We start from the raw sequence: 20,465 nt of genomic DNA, 5'->3' as shown, positions 1-20,465 counted from the left end.
GAAGTTTATTTGGAGAGATCTACTGCCCCCAAGAGTAGTGTTTTCTTTGGCAGATTGTTCATGGGAAGCTGGCTGTTAGGACAGAACTTGTCAAAAGAGGAGTTCAAGGAATAAAAGATGTGTTGTGTCCCCTATGCAAGATGTCGGAAGAGTCTCCCTCTCATTTGTTTTTCTCTTGTTCGGTGGTGTGGTTTCTTTGGAATAAATTTTTAAATTTTTGGAGGATTTGCTTTGTTTTACCAGCGGATGCTAAAAGCTTTTTTCTAGCTTAGGATGGTTTGAAGTCTAACTCTACGATATGGCCTTTTATTCTAGGGGTCGTTCTTTGGACCACTTGGAAAATAAGGAATTTTGTTGTGTTTGAAGGGAGAAAGTTTGACAAGGCAGAATACTTCTTTTTAGTAAGGTTTAGGCTTGCTTCTTGGTTCTTAGCAAAGCATAAAGAAATGACTATTCCTAAGGACTCACTCATTTCAGACCCTTCTTTAGGGGACTTTGTTTCTCTCCACTCTAATCAGATTGCAACTATTTTACCTTGGTCTCCTCCTCCTATGGGTTTTGTTAAGTTAAATGTTGATGCTGCCATTACAAGGGATTGGAAGAAAAGCGGGTTAGGAGGAGTTTTAAAAGATTCATCAGGTTCTACTTTAGGCTCTTTCAAGGAACCTGTTGGTCCGGGACCTCCTACTTTGATGGAATTAAAGGCTATTCTTAAGGGGTCGTCTTTCTATGCAAATTTTTGAGAGAGGATCAAGGACCGTTTGATTATTGAGAGTGAATAGTAAGGTGGTTGTGGATTGGATTAAGGGGGTTGAATTATGTCCTGTTGTGTATGCCTTCTTGATTAAAGATATTGTTTAATGCCTTTCAAGGTGTTGTTAGATGGGTTAATAGGACATCCAATTTAGAGGCTGATTCCTTAGCTAAAGAACGCATAGGCTGAGATAGTGGTGGTGTTTAGGGTTGTTTCTTCGTTTCCTGTGTTTTGTAAGGGGATTACTATTGTTGTTTCGTTGTAATTTATTATGATGAATAATATATTTAGGCACTCTTTTCCCCCTTCCACTGATTAAGGAGCTTTCTTACAAGATCCATTAATCAAGAAGGGGGTTTTTAACAAGGCTTAGCATTCTTATAAAAAAAAATCAACTCGTTTAGACTGCTAATGGAGCTTTTAACTCGGTATTAGTTTACGAGATAATTTACTCGGAAAGTGTCGATCCTCAAACACCGATTGTGAAGTTTAAAATCTCAGAGTCAGTTTACCAGATACTTTTCCTAGTATTGTTAACTCTTTTCGGTATCTGTTTCTCTTTGCAGCATATGAAAAATATCGAGGTCCTCTTGGAAATGTCAGGAAAGGAGTATTGGTATGTTTGCCTAATGCTTTCTTATGACTTAATTACCATGTTATTTTGTGTGTGTAATATAATTATTATCCTTTGCTTTTTGTTTATACACATTAACCAAGAGATTCTTTAAAAGATGTTACTTTTACTGACAATACTAGAAAAAGGGCGAGTAGTCATTGAAAATTTAATAGGCATATGAAATTGTTTGGCTTTCACTATACCCTATTAATGCTGTGAGAATATTAGTTTTTAAGATATTTAACAATTGTTATTGATCTTAATATTTATACACCAAAGCGTATATATTTTGGGCTGAATCTTTGCCAAGTTATGCTTATTGTTTACTCGAACAGGTATCAATGGGTTATGGTACAATCACAGCTTATGCATTGATGAGTTTGGAACCTCGTGGAACCCTTTTCGTGACCCCTGGGATGGAGGTTGTTTCCTTGTTAAAATTAATATATTTTTATTTTCTTATGCATGCTCCTATTTCATAAGTTATGGGCATTCCAGTGGGTTATTTGATCGTTATTATCATGTAAAAAATGATTTGGTAGGATTATGCAACTGATGATGTTAATTTTCAGTACCCTCCCCCTCTGTAACCACTCTCAAACCCATGACCATGGACTTATTTTGAGAAGGTGATAAATGTTGGGCTACATGCTATTTTATTCTGAAAGAAATCTAGCGGAGTTAAGAATCTTCAACTCCAAAAGTCCATAGCACACTTAAATTAGCTGTATGAGACAATTATAACCAAACAATAGTTACCTTGGTGGTGATGCCTCTAGGTAAAAATAGGACTTACCTTCGTTTGTGTTTAAGGATGCTGTGACAGGCTTTGTCTCTATTTCATAGCCAGCAATTCATGAAAAACTTCTAGGCTCGGTACTCATGCACCAAGGAAGTTCAGTCATATTTTTAACGAAAGACATCAGCGACAAAAGTATCTATTTTTTGGTTAATTAAATGGTTGATGCACACTTTATCAGCCAAACCATCTGGTATGGTTGCATCCGTATGGAGGAATTAGGCGTATTAGATTCGGTATGAATTTGATTTCATGTTTAGGGTCACTTCAGGTACGAGTCATTTTAGGTTATCAAATTTTAAAATTAATTCAAATGAATTTTAGCTCTTTTTAAAATAATAATTTATACAATTGCATTGTTTATTTATTATTTACATTGAAGTGTAAAATAAGCAAGTGTTGTATTTTTGGCTTAAGCTTAAGTTCTGGATTTGGGTTGTTAACTTTTAGATCGAAAACAGGTTGCATCGAGTTCTTGTTGTGCAAGTTGGCCGGTTTCTTTCAGGTTAAAGGCATCTCTACTTTAAAAATATAATTTTTTGTTTATTTTGTTGGCTCACAGGCATATGATGGCAATATAGTTGGTGAGCATTCACGTGATACAGATCTTGAAGTAAGAAAAGATCTAGTTCCCCTTCAGCAGGCCTTGTTCTCTTCATGGATGGCTGACACTTTTGCAATGGCTCACTTATTGCAGGTGAATCCAGTAAGGAGTAAAGAACTGTCAAATATACGTGCGGCTGGCAAGGATGGGAATGTGAAACTCTCTCCTCCAAGACTTGTACGTCTTCGTATTTCCCCCTTTTAAGTTTGTTATAACATGACCCTGTATTATATTTGCGAGGTAGATGTTATTTTATTTCCATGTGAAATATGGGTTGTTCTTTCTTACTTTAGTTGAAATTAATGAGGGTAGAGGGTAAAGAACACAAATGATCTCCCGACTATAGGATATTGCTTTTGTAACACCCCTAACCCGTACCCGACCCGGATACAAGTCCGAGGTGTCACATTGACTTTTCAAACTTTGATTCTTGACAAAATTCAAAGAAAATTTAAAACTTTCATTAAAGTAAAAGCAGTTTAGTTACATAATTTGACCACAATAATCAAAATCGATCAGAGCATATTTAACTCAATCAATTAGTACATGCCAACTATATTCAAAATAACAAAAATCATTTAACTCATCTATTTTTTGATCTGAAATCTTGTAAGGGAGATGCTGACCTGTATTGCCCCTCACAGCTTTTATATTCACTTTCTGTAACCTGCGTGTGAAACACTCACACGCTAAGTCGATGACTTAATGAGACATAAAGAAAAACACATCTAATGGAATTCATACCCACTAATCATGCATTACTGTTTTATGCTATCAAATTATACAACTCATTTACATATACATCAACATATATTCATGTATATTATGTAACAGATTTCATAACCTCTATCACACATATATCATATCATACAATTCATATCACACATCATATACATATATCACATACATTGTTCTCATATCACCAACCTGTTTATCCTTACTAATTTCCTTGTCATTACTTCAATTCCGTCATATGAGCATATAATGAATATAAACATATTATATATATTTTAATATGCCACAATACATTATGGATTTCTATAATCATATAATACATAAACGCATAGCATCTCATATCACCATGACATATATATACTTCTACCATGTCATGAGAAATATACATATCATTATATCAAATTATGTTCTCTTTTCAAAGCCCATGTACACATATGAGAACTATAGATATGTGAGTCTATAGAGGTTGTGCACTATGCTGTCACCACAGCTCGTATAATTGCACCGAAGTGCCACGTAGAATTGCACCGGAGTGCCACGTAGAATTACACCGGAGTGCCGCGTAGAATTGCACCGTAGTGCCATATAATAATGTCCATAAGGACCACATATCATTCCTTAAGAATCATATACATATATTAGGGATCAAGTATGTATCTTATCAGACTTCACACATATTCCAAAGAATACATATATGTCTCGAAGGACCACATATCATTCCTTGAGAATCATATACATATGCCAAAGATCAAGTATCTGTCTCACCAGACTTCACACATGTTCCAAAGAATACATATATGTCCCGAAGGACCGCGTAGACCCTCTACTCTTGGCATGCCAACTATACCCCTAGCTCTCATGACACATAACATGGGCATTAATATTTATGTTAACATACATTCACATATACACATAGTCATGTAATTCTTTCACATACCTCATCGTCATATAAATCACATATCTCATATACATATGAACCCATGGTTCACTTACGCGTAGAACATTTCCATATAATCGCATAGTCATATAATATTTCATATAACATATATTTTCTCTTTCATATATCTCATATCATGTATCATATCTTGTGATCATATAATCATGTTACTTATAATCACATAACTTCTACTCATAGAGTTCAACATCATTAAACTTAGTTCCCTTTTTCATATCATCATACATTTATATATTCTTATATGTCCTATCAATAACCTATAAACTTACTCATATTCTCATATGTCATATTTTAATATAATTTGTATAGTAATACTCTATGATTGTATCATATAATGATTTTACACAAGTACTCTTTTATAAAGTTTATATTACAGGTTCAATTAGTCTCATTCTATCTTATAAATAATTTCCACTTATTTAATATCCTTTTCCTTTTCCACTCACATAAACCATCTATTTATTTAATTAAATTTCTCATGACTTCCACAATACTTTTTAATAAAACTTTGTAGCTCTTCACTATAATACATAAACCATAGTTTCCTTTAATTTATCAATCTTCCCTATATAACTTATATATCTTTATTTATGCCCTCGAATTTATACTATTCTCTTAGAGTCTCTTAACATTTCTCGTATAATCACTTATATCATATCATATGACTTATACTTGATTATCTTATTCTCTCGTGTTCATTTCCTTTTTTATGACTCTATCATATAACTTATTCTATGTTTTTCCGTTATTACATAATAAAGTTTTACATAAATCATATAGCATATACAAAGCATATCATTATCTTTAGTCATGCATACATACAATCAATGTAATACAGATAATCACATATAATTATAACAACACATAATCATGTCCATGACTTCATGCATATTACTCTAGGAAATAGACTCATCGCAAGTCTTATTTCCATTAAACACTACATATCACTAGTATGCACTCACCTTGGCCTCACTAGTCAATTCCAATCTCTTATCTTTCCCTTGATCGATCTTACTTGCCAAATGTTCCGGAATTGCTTTACGTCAGAATCTACATAAATGTACATTTTGAGGCAATCATTAGATACATACACCTTGTAATTGGATACTAGCAACTTAAACGAACTTATTAAACCAATATTCACATTTTTCCTTTAGGGGGAATCGATTCCCTCCTGTGGGGGAATTGGTTCCCCTATGAGATTTTGGAATTTCTAGTTCGCTTGAGGGGTATCGATTCCCCATTGAATGGGTACCGATTCCCTTGAATGGGTACCGGTTCCCCTTACCCATAAATCATATTTTCAGCACGAAATTTTCTTCATTTTATCTTAAACACTTCATATTTCAACCTCTCCTATATACTAAACTCAAACACACATACTTAAGCCCATTTGTACTCATTTAATCCATCTTAATTCTCAAAATCCTCTCCTCTTAATGAAATTCAAGAATTATACTCAATTTTCAACATGTTCTAAATTCCTTTCTATCACTCCAAATCTCTTAATTCAACTATTGACAAGTCAAATTCAACTTATCAATTTTATTTCAAGATTTTATTCAAAAACTCAAAATCTTTAATCTCTCCTATACCTTTCATCTTGTTGTTTTATAACCAATTAAGCTTTCCTTAAGCTTAATTACTATCCAATGAATAACACCCAACCTTTAGTTGAACAAATAATCAACTAATGAAGAACTTACCTTTGCCCTTGAGCTCTTACGGGAGGAGAAAGAAGAAAGGAAGAAGAGATGAAATGTTTTCATCTTCCACGTTTCAATCTCCTATTAAAGGGGATAAAAAATATCTTTATTGTCAAATGACCATTTTGCCGTTTATTACTTTGGATAATTACTAAAAACTTCCAGGGATTATCTCCACATAAATCATTGAACTTTCCAACTTTTTCACTTTAATCATCAAATTCTGAAATTTTACAATTTAGTCACTAACCTATAATTTGGGATGTTACAAATCTCTCCTCCTTTAAAGAAAATTCGTCCTCGAATTTTCACTGCACACCTTGATAAGAACATGCCTGTTAATGTTCTCATGTTGTTTCCTTTACTTAATCTTTCTTTCCCTTAGTTCTTCAACTACCTTTTTTTTATACATCCTTATCATGTCACTTATCATATAACCAATAGCATCAGTTCTTATCACTCAAAATCATTAATCAATCAAATTCTTTATCAATCTTTAATTACCTTGCAGTAATAACCAACCTTTATTCCATCATCGCTTAATTACTTCTTAAAGTTCCTTAATACATATAAATTATTCTTTATTCCTCTGACTAAATCTGCTTGACCAAGAAACATAACCTTTATTTATTCAAAATCAAAATCTCCTTATACATAAATCATATATTTTCTTTCATGCTCACATACTCTTTTCCTCTCACTTGTGCTCATCTCGGATTACTAATCTTTATCATCTCTTCATCACTTTGATAATCAACGCTCCTTGCAAATACCTTATTCTTCGTAAAGTCCTTATTCAAATCATAATACACATATACTTGACTTTCTTCAAACATATTAATCCTTTACTCTTTCAAGTCGAAACTAACTCAACATTAATTTATTTGACTCATTCAACTCACATTCTTACTCATTCACAATGCAATTTTCCTGGGTTCAAACTCAGGCATTACAATTTCCTTTATCTTATAAATCAATCATCAATGCACCTATTCTTAAACCCTTGCAAAATAGTACCTATATCACTTGATCCTTTTAAAATAATTTTGCTTTACCTATTTTCTAGCAGAACTTTTAATCAAATCCATTACTTTCCCTTCTAACTTAACTTCATATTCATTCTTAATTCCTTATTTAATCTTCCAGTACCAGACTCTACTATTCAAGCGTATCTGTCTTTCATCAAGTTTTGATCATTTGCTATGGAATACAACTAATTCAAATCAAGTCTGTAATTGACAATCATAATCTATGTCTCTCTTCGATAATGTCGATTTTTATGAGATATGAATTCTCTTAATTCTTCTGAGATCTCTCTAGATCTTTAATACAATTCATCATCATTTCTTGAAAAGAACAATTTTTAACATCAATAATATTATTTTCGTCTAGGTACATACCCTCCATACCTCACTTACATACATCATTTTTCCTTCAAATAACTTAACAACAATTTCTTCGACTTATCAAACTATATTCATATCCCTACACGTTACGATTCCTCTGTTTTCAAAATCAAGCATTCTAACTTTCTCTGTCTTATAAACTGATTGTTGATATATTGATTCTTAAACTTTTCTATTACTTTATAACTTTCCTTAACCATATGAATCCTTATCTCCTTCACTACATCATATTTACATGGTCGAGATACACAACTATATCCATATTCGTTTCATATTTTGGTTAACTTATCCTAATAATATCTTTAAATCCTTTAATCTCAATACACTTTTCGTCACATAAACTGGTTAGCCAACGCTAACTCTTTTCATCTAGAATGCAAACCCTTATAATATCCACATTTTGCTTATACACAGTACTATCTCTTTGTTTCAAATTCATCACACTGATTGCATTTATCTTATAAACTTGTCACCGATTCACTTATTCTTGAACTCTTCTACAATTCTAGCCACATCCTCAGATCTTTTAACTTTCTTATGGTGACACTTGTTCACCATATTCAATCGTATCCATGAAATAATAAGAATACTTCATATCACTTTTTCGATTCAGACCTGTGAAAACTTTCTATCACTATTCTAATATGATTTCAACTTAATGAAATCAGTCTTTGATCTTATGAGGCATTTCCTGAGGTGTCCGCTCTTCATCCTGTCTGGCCAGGGCATGTGAATAGCTATCACAGTCAGGAATATCACCTTCACTTACTTCGAAATTATCACGATCGAATTTATACTATATTAAACTATTCTTATTCTATTAGCAAGACAGCATACTTCTTACACTATCAGATCAGAAATTTTTCACCTTAGTTAACATGTACACGTTTTATGACACTTTGGACTTCGGTTTATGCCGAGAATCGACTAAACCTTAGCTCTGATACCATTAAATGTAACACCCTAACCCGTACCCGACCCGTATACGAGTCTGAGGTGTCACATTGACTTTTCAAACTTTGACTCTTGACAAAATTCAAAGAAAATTTAAAGCTTTCATTAAAGTAAAAGCAGTTTAGTTACATAATTTGACCATAATAATCAAAATCGATCAGAGCATATTTAACTCAATCAATTAGTACATGCCAACTATATTCAAAATAACAAAAATCATTTAACTCATCTATTTTCTGATCTGAAATCTTGTAAGAGAGATGTTGACCTATATTGCTCCTCACAGCTTCTATATTCACTTTCTATAACCTGCGTGTGAAACACTCACACGCTAAGTCGATGACTTAGTGAGGCATAAAGAAAAACACATCTAATGGAATTCATACCCACTAATCATATATGATTGTTTTATGCTATCAAATTATACAACTCATTTACAGATACATCAACATATATTCATGTATATTATGTAACAGATACCATAACCCCTATCACACATATATCATATCATGCAATTCATATCACACATCATATACATATATCACATACATTGTTCTCATATCACCAACCTGTTTATCCTTACTAATTCCCTTGTCATTACTTCAATTCCGTCATATGAGCATATAATGAATATAAACATATTAAATATATTTTAATATGCCATAATACATTACGGATTTCTATAATCATATAATACATAAACGCATAGCATCTCATATCACCATGACATATATGCACTTCTACCATGTCATGAGAAATACACATATCATTATATCAAATTATGTTCTCTTTTCAAAGCCCATGTACACATATGAGAACTATAGATATGTGAGTCTATAGAGGTTGTGCACTATGCTGTCACCACAGCTTGTAAAATTGCACCGAAGTGGCACATAGAATTGCACCGGAGTGCCACGTAGAATTGCACCGGAGTGCCGCGTAGAATTGCACCGGAGTGCCGCGTAGAATTGCACCGTAGTGCCATATAATAATGTCCATAAGGACCACATATCATTCCTTAAGAATCATATACATATACTAGGGATCAAGTATGTGTCTCACCAGACTTCACACATGTTCCAAAGAATATATATATGTTCCGAAGGACTACATATCATTCCTTAAGAATCATATACATATGCCAAGGATCAAGTATGTGTCTCACCAGACTTCACACATGTTCCAAAGAATACATATATGTCCCGAAAGACCGCGTAGACCCTCTACTCTTGGCATGCCAACTATACCCCTAGCTCTCATGACACATAACATGGGCATTAATATTTATGTTAACATACATTCACATATACACATAGTTATGTAGTTCTTTCACATAGCTCATCGTCATATAAATCACATATCTCATATACATATGAACCCATGGTTCACTTACGCGTAGAACATTTCCATATAATCGCATAGTCATATAATATTTCATATAACATATATTTTCTCATTCATATATCTCATATCATGTATCATATCTTGTGATCATATAATCATGTTACTTATAATCACATAACTTCTACTCATAGAGTTCAACATCATTAAACTAAGTTCCCTTTTTCATATCATCATACATTTATATATTCTTATATGTCCTATCAATAACCTATAAACTTACTCATATTCTCATATGTCATATTTTAATATAATTTGTATAGTAATACTCTATGATTGTATCATATAATGATTTTACACAAGTACTCTTTTTTTAAAGTTTATATTACAGGTTCAATTAGTCTCATTCTATCTTATAAATAATTTCCACTTATTTAATATCATTTTCCTTTTCCACTCACATAAACCATCTATTTATTTAGTTAAATTTCTCATGACTTCCACAATACTCTTTAATAAAACTTTGTAGCTCTTCACTATAATACATAAACCATAGTTTCCTTTAATTTATCAATCTTCCCTATATAACTTATATATCTTTATTTATTCCCTAAAATTTATACTATTCTCTTAGAGTCTCCTAACATTTCTCGTATAATCACTTATACCATATCATATGACTTATACTTGATTATCTTATTCTCTCGTGTTCAGTTCCTTTCTTATGACTCTATCATATAACTTATTCCATGTTTTTCCATTATTACATAATAAAGTTTTACATAAATCATATAGCATATACAAAGCATATCATTATCTTTAGTCATGCATACATACAATCAATGTAATACAGATAATCACATATAATTATAACAACACATAATCATGTCCATGACTTCATGCATATTACTCTAGGAAATAGACTCATCGCAAGTCTTGTTTCCATTAAACAGTACATATCACTAGTATGCACTCACCTTGGCCTCACTAGTCAATTTCAATCTCTTATCTTTCCCTTGATCGATCTTACTTGCCAAATGTTCCGGAATTGCTTTACGCGCAGAATCTACATAAATGTACATTTTGAGGCAATCATTAGATACCTACACCTTGTAATTGAATACTAGCAACTTAAACGAACTTATTAAACCAATATTCACATTTTTCCTTTAGGTGGAATCGATTCCCTCCTGTGGGGGAATCGGTTCCCCTATGAGATTCTGGAATTTCTGGTTCGCTTGAGGGGTATCGATTCCCCATTGAATAGGTACCGATTCCCTTGAATGGGTACCGATTCCCCTTACCCAAAAATCATATTTTCAGCACGAAATTTACTTCATTTCATCCTAAACACTTCATATTTCAACCTCTCATATATACTAAACTCAAACACACATACTTAAGCCCATTTGTACTCATTTAATCCATCTTAATTCTCAAAATACTCTCCTCTTAATGAAATTCAAGAATTATACTCAATTTTCAACATGTTCTAAATTCCTTTCTATCACTCCAAATCTCTTAATTCAACTATTGACAAGTCAAATTCAACTTAAAATTCAACTTATCAACTTTATTTCAAGATTTCATTCAAAAACTCAAAATCTTTAATCTCTCTTATACCTTTCATCTTGTTGTTTTATAACCAATTAAGCTTTCCTTAAGCTTAATTACTATCCAATGAACAACACCCTACCTTTAGTTGAACAAATAATCAACTAATGAAGAACTTACATTTGCCCTTGAGCTCTTACGGGAGGAGAAAGAAGAAAGGAAGAAGAGATGAAATGTTTTCATCTTCCACGTTTCAATCTCCTATTAAAGGGGATAAAAAATATCTTTATTGTCAAATGACCATTTTGCCCTTTACTACTTTGGATAATTACTAAAAACTTCCAAGGATTATCTCCACATAAATCATTAAACTTTCCAACTTTACAACTTTAATCACCAAATTATAAAATTTTACAATTTAGTCACTAACCTATAATTTAGGATGTTACAGTTTTATTGAGTGCCCTAAATATTAAAAGTTACAAAATGGTCTCTTGACTATGATAAGTTACTTTGTTGAGTCATTCGACTATTAAAAGTTACAAAATAATCACCTGACTGTTTAGTATGATTCAAACTCGTCTTTTCCGTTAAAAAATTAACGACAGTCTGAGATGGACGTTAATCTGCTGATTGAGATATGATAAAATTTGATCTTATAATCTCAAACGATTATCATATCTCAGTCAAATTGCTAACGTCTAGCTCAGACGACCGTTAATCTTTTAATAAAAAATAATGAGTTTGGAACATAATGAATAATAGGGTGACCGTTTTATAACTTTTAATAGTCGAGACTAAACAAAGCAACTTCTTATAATTCGAGACCATTTTGTAACTTTTAATAGTTGGTGACTCAACAAAGCAGTATCTTATAGTCTGGGAACCATTTGTGTAGTTTACCCTAAAATAAAATATGATTTGAGCTTTGCATTTTTTCTTGATTGTACCTTGTGTCCAGATGACTCTTGAAGAAGCTATTGGTTATGTTGCTTCTGATGAGCTTATAGAGGTGTGTTAATTTTAGAGTCGTTTTTCCTGGAGTAAGAGGATGAAAGACTAAGTGAGACTTTTCCCAAAATATAATTTTGTTGAATATATAGAAAAAACAATTTATTCTTGTTTTCACAAAATAACAAGGGACGGGAACTTCAGGTTTTGCCAATTATTTAATACATCTGTACTGAAGCATGGAAAATTGTACGAGTTAGTTATCAAATAAATTTTATTTGGTCATTTTCAGTAACATGGTTTGGTTTGAACACAAATATTTTGTTTTTGAAAGTCGTTCTTTTAATTAGAAGTTTTAAGTTTATATTTGTACCATTTGTTAGAAAAAAATATTAATCCGAGATAAAAAATAATATTAATAAAATTATTATATAATTGAACGAAACAAAATAATTATAAAGAGTTAAAATAGAAGAATGAAACTTGTTACTCATGTGTAGACACGGAATCAGATGAATAGAGTAAGATAAACCGAAGAAGGATTTTTGTTGAGGCATGTATGAACAATTTCCTTAAGGCAGATGCATCCTTAGGTGCTATGAGTAATGTTGGACGTCGGTCTCCCATGATACAACAATAAACGATCATAACAGTAAGCACAATTGTAGTAATCAGTCGAACACAATCTTGCATTTCTCTATCATCAGAAAGAACGAATTTGGAAGGAATTTTCTAAGTGTTTTTCCTATTCCAAAGTTCTAAACTTGTCTCATTGTGCCTAAACTAGTCTATATATAGGGAGAGGAAATTGACTAAAATGTTAAGACATTTTGATGAAAGGATTTAACATTTTGATTAAAAGATTTCTCCTTTTGATAAAAGGGTTTAACCTTTTCATAAAATGATTTAACATGAAGAGAATTGTTGAATAGGTATGATTGAATGGATGCAACTTTAAACCAAAAATTAAGTTCATTCATAATTAATTAGTTATATATAGCATCAATTCATTCAATTTTTCCAACAATCCCCCACATGAATGAACTTGATGATTCAAACACTAACTCGATATGTTGATAGATTATACATTCGATATTTGAATAGGATAATAGATGTCCCCCTTTTAACATTCCTTGTGAAAATATGTTTACCTTACTGGCTGTCTAGTAGTCGTGATGTCCTTGAAATGTCCTTCCGTTAGTGTAAGCGATGACATACCTCACACAAATATCTCACTGACAAGAATTTGGTTCTCATGGTTATGTCCATATAGCCATGGACATATCCTGGTTCTGCAAGAGTTTAGAGAACCATGCCCCAATAGTCTCTTTGAAGCGGCTCCACTTCACTCTCACATAGGTGACTTATGTTGTTCGGCTCACCGAAACACATAGTGGTCATTAAAAGCATTGCATTTTCTACATTTTATTCACTGTTTTCATCATAGGAATGGACTTGGGGATAACAACCCCCACAGTGACCTCACAAGGTCTATGCAATTAGGTTGTCCCATTGAACCTAGATCTTGGGATCTCCAGTCAACTAGGTTGGGTTTTCCTTCACATAGTGCCTTAAATATTAATGGGCTTTAGTCACATTCATTTCGATGCTTATCAACTTGATCTCAATTCAACTCATTGTTTAGTGGATCCACAATGTTATCTTTTGATCTTACAAAATCAATATAGATAACTCTAGTTGAGATCAATTGTTTAATTATGTTATGTCGACGACGTATGTGTCTCGACTTACCATTATACTTATACAAGACACCCCCACACTTTGATGTAGTTATAGGAAAGTTTTTTACATTTTCATAACTCATATGGTGTTTCACCTATTTTCTTGTAAGTTATCTTATTTAAAGGTAATTTACTGACAACTCATAACATGACCAAATGTCATTCATAATTCTTTAGCAATCTTATGGATATTATACATTTCATATGGTGTATTTGACAATCTATTCGAGATGTAATTCCGATATAGAAACTTAGAATGCTTTCAAGCTTTAATGACAACAATGTTTATCTCATCCTCTCTATGAATAGGAGGATCATCCTATATTTGACCATATTCAACATGATTAAATATAACATCTTATGTCTCTATGTCTTGAAATTCTCTCCATGAATTTCACATGCTTCTCGTTATGGCTCACAACCACTAACATCGTTGAATTTTATTCGAAGTTTGAATAGGAATCAATATTTCAAATCACAAGTTAGGTGAATCAGTGGGGTTATCATTGTTTCGTTTAAAAACACGTGACCAGAATTTGTAAATATTCCAACAATAAATTGAAAGTTAATTCAATTTGTTTTACCATTTGTTTATGTTGAACAACCAAAATTAATTAGAAATTAAAATTCTAAAACAAAATTTGTAACAATGTTGTTACCTCCAAACGATTTCTGTTATCAACAGTAAATCAAATAAATTTTGTTGAACAACATGATTAAAATCTTGAAACAAAATTATAGGGCCGCTTTTAGTTCACGGGCATATCATAATTTCGTTCGATACCTTATTTATTGCAACGAATGTTAGTCAAAACTAAAATCCAACAATTGAGTAATTTCTGTTAAACGACAGGAATTTAGTAAAATTAAAACACGAAACAGAAATGTACAATCAACACTATTTTGTTGAATCTGTTAAATGTCAAGATTTAAAACTAAAATCCAAAAAAAAACCAACTTATGTTGAACAACATGATTAAAACCCAAAACAGAACCAATTTCTGTTGAACGATGAGAATTTAATAAATTAAATCTCGAAACAAAACTAACTTCTGTTGAACGGTGAAAATTTAATAAAACTGAAAACAGTAGTATAATCTCAATGTATAAATATTATACAAGAAATATTGAATGGTTACACATTCCTTTTTTATTTCTTGATCAATATTATAAATTCGTTGTCAACCAATCTCGGACCATCAACATGTGGGTTCAAGGCGTTCCTTCATAAAGGATAAAGGTATGCTCCGATGCGGTTCAAGTTGCGCAACATAGGGTGTAACCACAAAATACAAAACTTGGTGGACAACAAATCATTGTGTTCCATGCCACCAATTTTCGAACAATCATTTGATAGAACAATTTCTATCTTTGATAGAAATTTACCAAGTCGTCGTTAGTTAAAAGAAAATTTCATTCGGTGAGAATATTATATGGCACTTACATCACAGTGTTAAAAGTTAACGCTCTTGGAAAACAATTATGATTTTCATGCAAGTAGGGTTGCGTACTTTGCTCCACTTGAGAATTTCAATGATATGTCGATAGCAAATTTCCACAAAAGAGTAATGAGCAACACATATAGATTACACTTCATCTCGGATTAGAATTGTAAAATTAAATATAGAATATGTCTTAAGATTGTTAGAAAAAATGTTAATCCGAGATAAAATAATAATAAAAATAAATATTATTATATATAATCGAACGAAGCAAAATAAATAAAACTTAATGTAAAGGAACGTGATTTGTTTACTCGTATTTAGACACTGAATCGGATGAGCAGAGTAAGATAAACCGTAGAAGAATTTTTGTTGAGTCATGTATAAACAATTTCCTTAAGACTGATTTGTCCTCTCATAGGTGCTTTCAGTAACGTTGGACGTCGGTCTCCCAGGATACAACAACAAACGTTCACAACAGTAAGCAAAGCTGTTGAAAACATTTTGATGTTTCGATATAACAAATTAAGTGTTATTGAATTTTAAGATTTTATAACTATTTTTAAAATATATTCGAATATCACAAATATTACTCCAAGTTTTTATAAGGTCAATTTCAATCCTTACTAAAGTGTAAAATTGTGTTTTAAACTTAAATTATTTTTGAAACAATTTTTACAAAGTATTTTGAACCTTAATCGAGCAAAAAAATCAATTTTATGAAGGGATGTATCGATGCACTCCATGATGCATCAATGCACACCCATTTCGAATGCATTTTGTGTACCGATGCACAAGCCATGCATCGATGCACTCTTGAATATTTTGAAACATCGAATGCATTTTGTGTACCGATGCACAGATCATACATCGATGCACTCCTGGCTCTTTTGAAACATCGAATGTAATTTGTGTACCAATGCACCCATAGTGTACCGATGTACTACGTCTTATAACGGTCGAAATATTTGAATTTTACACATAGTGTATCGATGCACCTTGAGTATGCATCGATGTACACACGCTCCCAACTGTTTTATTTAATTGTTTTCACACAATAATAGCTCTATTAACTTCACCAATGATCCCTAACGTTCAGAAGTGATTCAAGGTGTATTTAAACAAGCTTAAAAGCCATTGATCAACAACAATTAAGAAGATAAGCTAGAGAGAAACAAAGAGAAAGCTTTAAACATCATGTTTGACCAATTCAATCCAATTTTCATTCAAATATTCATTTTTGCTTTTAAGAACACTATTTGTACTCAATTGTATTCATTCTTGAGTATCTTATCTTTGTTCTAGAATTATGCAAACATATTGTCTTGTGAGATTTTTCTGTAAGTTTGCGAAATTTGTATTGTTCTCTTTGGGAGAGAGTGTTCTCAAGAATTTGGGTATAATTCTTGAGGGGTTGCAAAGTTACTCTTTGTCCTCAAAAGAAAGATAAATTAGTAAATTTGTGGAAAATCCTTAGTGTGAATAGCTAAGGTAGTGGACGTAGACTTGGTTGAGAAAGTCGAACCACTCTAAATCGCTGTGAAATTATTTTTTATTTTCTGCAAAAGCTTTCACCAAAATTTTTATTGTCAATTCACCCCCTCTTGGCTATTCCGTCTATCGATTAACTCAACAATTGGTATCAGAGCCTCACTCATTTGAAGGTTTAATCGCCTCTTGAGTTGATTCGAGAAGAGTTATATCGATATTCAAGTCATTAATGGCCTCCACTTCAAACTCCGACCTTGTCTTGATTCAATGCATGTCAACAAGCCTCATTTCTTCAATGTAGCGAATTATGCTTATTGAAATAATAGAATGAGGTACTTCATTCAAGCAAGTGACATGGGAGCATGGAATATCATAAAAGACGGATACTTCATTCCTTCAACTCATTTAAGATTGTGGAGTGAAGCAGAGACAAGAATGTTCCAACTCAACTAAAAGACTATCCATATTTTTTGTGCTCTTGGACCAGATGAATACGGGAGAGTTTCATATTGTACAACCGCCAATGACATATGGGATAAACTACAAGTCACTCATGAAGGCACAGACGAGGTAAAAGAATCTAAAATTAGTCTTCTAACTCATAATTGTAAAAAATTTTAGGATGAAACCGGATGAAGATATCAAAGCTATGGAGGATAGATTTTCCACGATTGCCAATGGTCTCAAATCATATGGAGAGATCATTCCAAACGAAAAACTTGTGAGGAAGTTAGTTTACTCTCTTCCAAAATATTGGCAATCAAAGAAGACAACAATCATCGAGGCTAAAAACTTGTCTTTAACTCTCGAAAAGTTAATTGGTTCTCTCCTCACTCATGAAATGATGCTTCAAGATGAGGTAGACCTCGAGAAGATTGACGAGACAAAGAAGGAGAAGAAGAAAAAGAAGAACGTGGGAGTTGCTCTCAAATCCACAAAAGATGAGAGTGATTCGGATGAAGATGTCGATGACGAGGAAATGACATTATTTGCCAAACGGTTCAGAAAATTGATGAAACCCAACCGAGGAAGAAAATTCAAACGAAATGAAGGCTTCAAAAATGAACAGAAGGATAAAGACCATATTATTTGCTACGAGTGCAAAAAGCCGGGTCATGTCAAATACGATTGCCCACAATTGAAGAAGAAGGGTCAATCAAAGAAAAAGCACAAGGCTCACGTGGCTACATGGAGTGATGATGAAGGTTCCGATGAAGAGGAACAAAAAGTAGCAAAATTGTGCTTGATGACCATCGGGAAAAACTCTCAGGTAACCTTTAGCTCATTTAATTTCGAAGATTATTCTTTTGATGAGTTGTTAGAGGAATATATTGGGTTGGCTTCGGCTTATGAGAAATTATTTTTGAAATACAAAAGTGATAATTCAAAATTGAAAACTGAAAATAATCTCATATCCAAAACCAACAATGATCTTGAAAGTAAAATCAAATATTTGCAAATCAAACTAGATGAGTTTGAAAAGAAAAATATTGATTTGCATAATTTACTTTCAAGAGTAAATGATGATCATCAAAAGAAAATTGATGATCATAAAGCTTCTTTTAATAAAGTTGGATCAAAACGTTTTGAAAATGAAGAAAGTTCAAAAACCAACTTTGTTAGAAAAAGTATTAAAAACTACAATCATAGAGGTCTCCAAAGAACCTCTAATGGAAAAATCGTTAGAAGTATATGGGTTTCTAAATAACTCATTACTACTAAAGATAAGGATATCCTACATAAATAGATACCTAAAGGAACTAGAATTTTGGAGACTAATGAATATGGACCCAAAAAAAATTGGGTACCAAAAATAAAAAATTAATCTATGTTTGTAGGAAAAAGGGTATTGGTACAAGGTACGGAAAACAAATTCAAACTCATGGTACCTTGATAGTGGATGCTCAAGACACATGACCGGAGACAATAGTTGGTTTATAGAGCTTAACGACAAAAAACAGAGGAGATGTGACTTTTGGTTATAATTCAAAAGGTTACATTGAATGTATACGTACAATAGGTAATACCTCTTCCATACAAATTAAAAATTTGTTATATGTGAATGGATTAAAGCATAATCTATTGAGTATTAGTCAATATGTGATAAGGGATACAATGTCATGTTTGAAGCTAATGGTTATAAAGGCATTGACATTGCATCTAATCGGATTATGCTTGTTGGTCATAGAATAGGAAACATTTACATGGTGCATTTAGATTCAATAAATATGACTAACTTATGCCTAGTTGCCAAGGATGAACATGATAGTTGGTTATGGCATAGGAGACTAGGACATACTAGTATGAGTGTTTTACAAAGACTAATTCAAGGAGATTTAGTAAGAGGGTTGCTAAAGCTAAAATTTGATAAAGATAAAATCCGTGAAGCTTGTGCTAAAGGAAAACATCAAAGAGCTTCATTTAAGTCCATTAATGATGTATCAACTAGTAGAGTATTACAATTGATTCATATATATCTTTTTAGGCCAATTAGAACTGTTAGCTTGGGTGGAAAACAATATTGCTTTGTATTGGTAGATGATTATTCTAGATATACTTGGGGTTCTATTCTTATGTACTAAAGATAAAGCATTAGAAAAGTTCATCACGTTTTCAAAAGTAATCCAAAACGAAAAAGGTTACTCCATAACTAGCATTAGGAGTGATCATGGTACTGAATTTGAAAATCTTGGATTTACTGATTTTTGTAATTCTAATGGTATTAGCCATAATTTTTCAGCACCAAGAATCCCTCAACAAAATGGAGTTGTTGAGAGGAAAAAGCAAACTTTAGAAGAAAACTCCATATGAACCTTCAAAAATAAAAAGCCTAACATTAGTTATTTTCATCCTTTTTGATGTAAATGTTTTGTTTTAAACAACGGTAAAGAAAATCTTGGTAAATTTGATGCTAAAAGTGATGAAAGAATTTTTCTGGGTTATTCCTTAAATTCTAAACTTATCGGGTTTTTAATAAAAGAACTTTAGTTTTAAAAGAATCTATACATGTTATTTTCAATGATACTCCCCGTTCGAGGAATGATTCTTGTGTAAATGATTATGTAGGTATTGTAAAATCAAATGACGTTAGACATGACGTTAGAGAATCATCATCAAAGAAATAAACGAAAGATGAGGAAACTCATGATGTTCTCAAGAATCCAACCATTGAAGAAAGGGAAGTATCTTACCCAAGAGAATACAACTATGTCAATGATGGTGAGATAATAGGTGATACATCCAAAGAGGTAACAACTCGATCTTCTCTTAGAAATATATGTAATTATGTTGTATTTATCTCATGCATAGAGCCCAAGAATATTAAAGAAGCATTAAATGATGAACATTGGATTACAGCTATACAAGAAGAGTTAAATCAATTTAAGAAAAGTAAAGTATGAACATTAGTTGAAAG

General features: G+C 32.2%; 1 protein-coding gene across 1 annotated transcript; it reads left to right on the top strand.

Moving 5' to 3' along the window:
* The first annotated feature begins 1,189 nt into the window (after positions 1-1,189).
* On the top strand, positions 1,190-12,445 carry LOC120122332 (50S ribosomal subunit assembly factor BipA-like). The gene is made up of 5 exons (XM_039141473.1): positions 1,190-1,370; positions 1,706-1,792; positions 2,732-2,782; positions 2,867-2,950; positions 12,386-12,445. The coding sequence occupies exons 2-5, from the start codon at positions 1,712-1,714 to the stop codon at positions 12,443-12,445; spliced, it is 276 nt and encodes a 91-aa protein (XP_038997404.1). The 5' UTR covers positions 1,190-1,370; positions 1,706-1,711.
* Positions 12,446-20,465: the final 8,020 nt, after the last annotated feature.

This window comes from Hibiscus syriacus, unplaced genomic scaffold (assembly GCF_006381635.1).
Source record: "Hibiscus syriacus cultivar Baekdansim isolate YM2019G1 unplaced genomic scaffold, ASM638163v2 tig00110386_pilon, whole genome shotgun sequence".
Taxonomy (NCBI): domain Eukaryota; kingdom Viridiplantae; phylum Streptophyta; class Magnoliopsida; order Malvales; family Malvaceae; genus Hibiscus; species Hibiscus syriacus.
The sequence above is the reverse complement of the archived record's forward strand: the minus strand, read 5'-3'. Positions and strand labels throughout refer to the sequence as shown.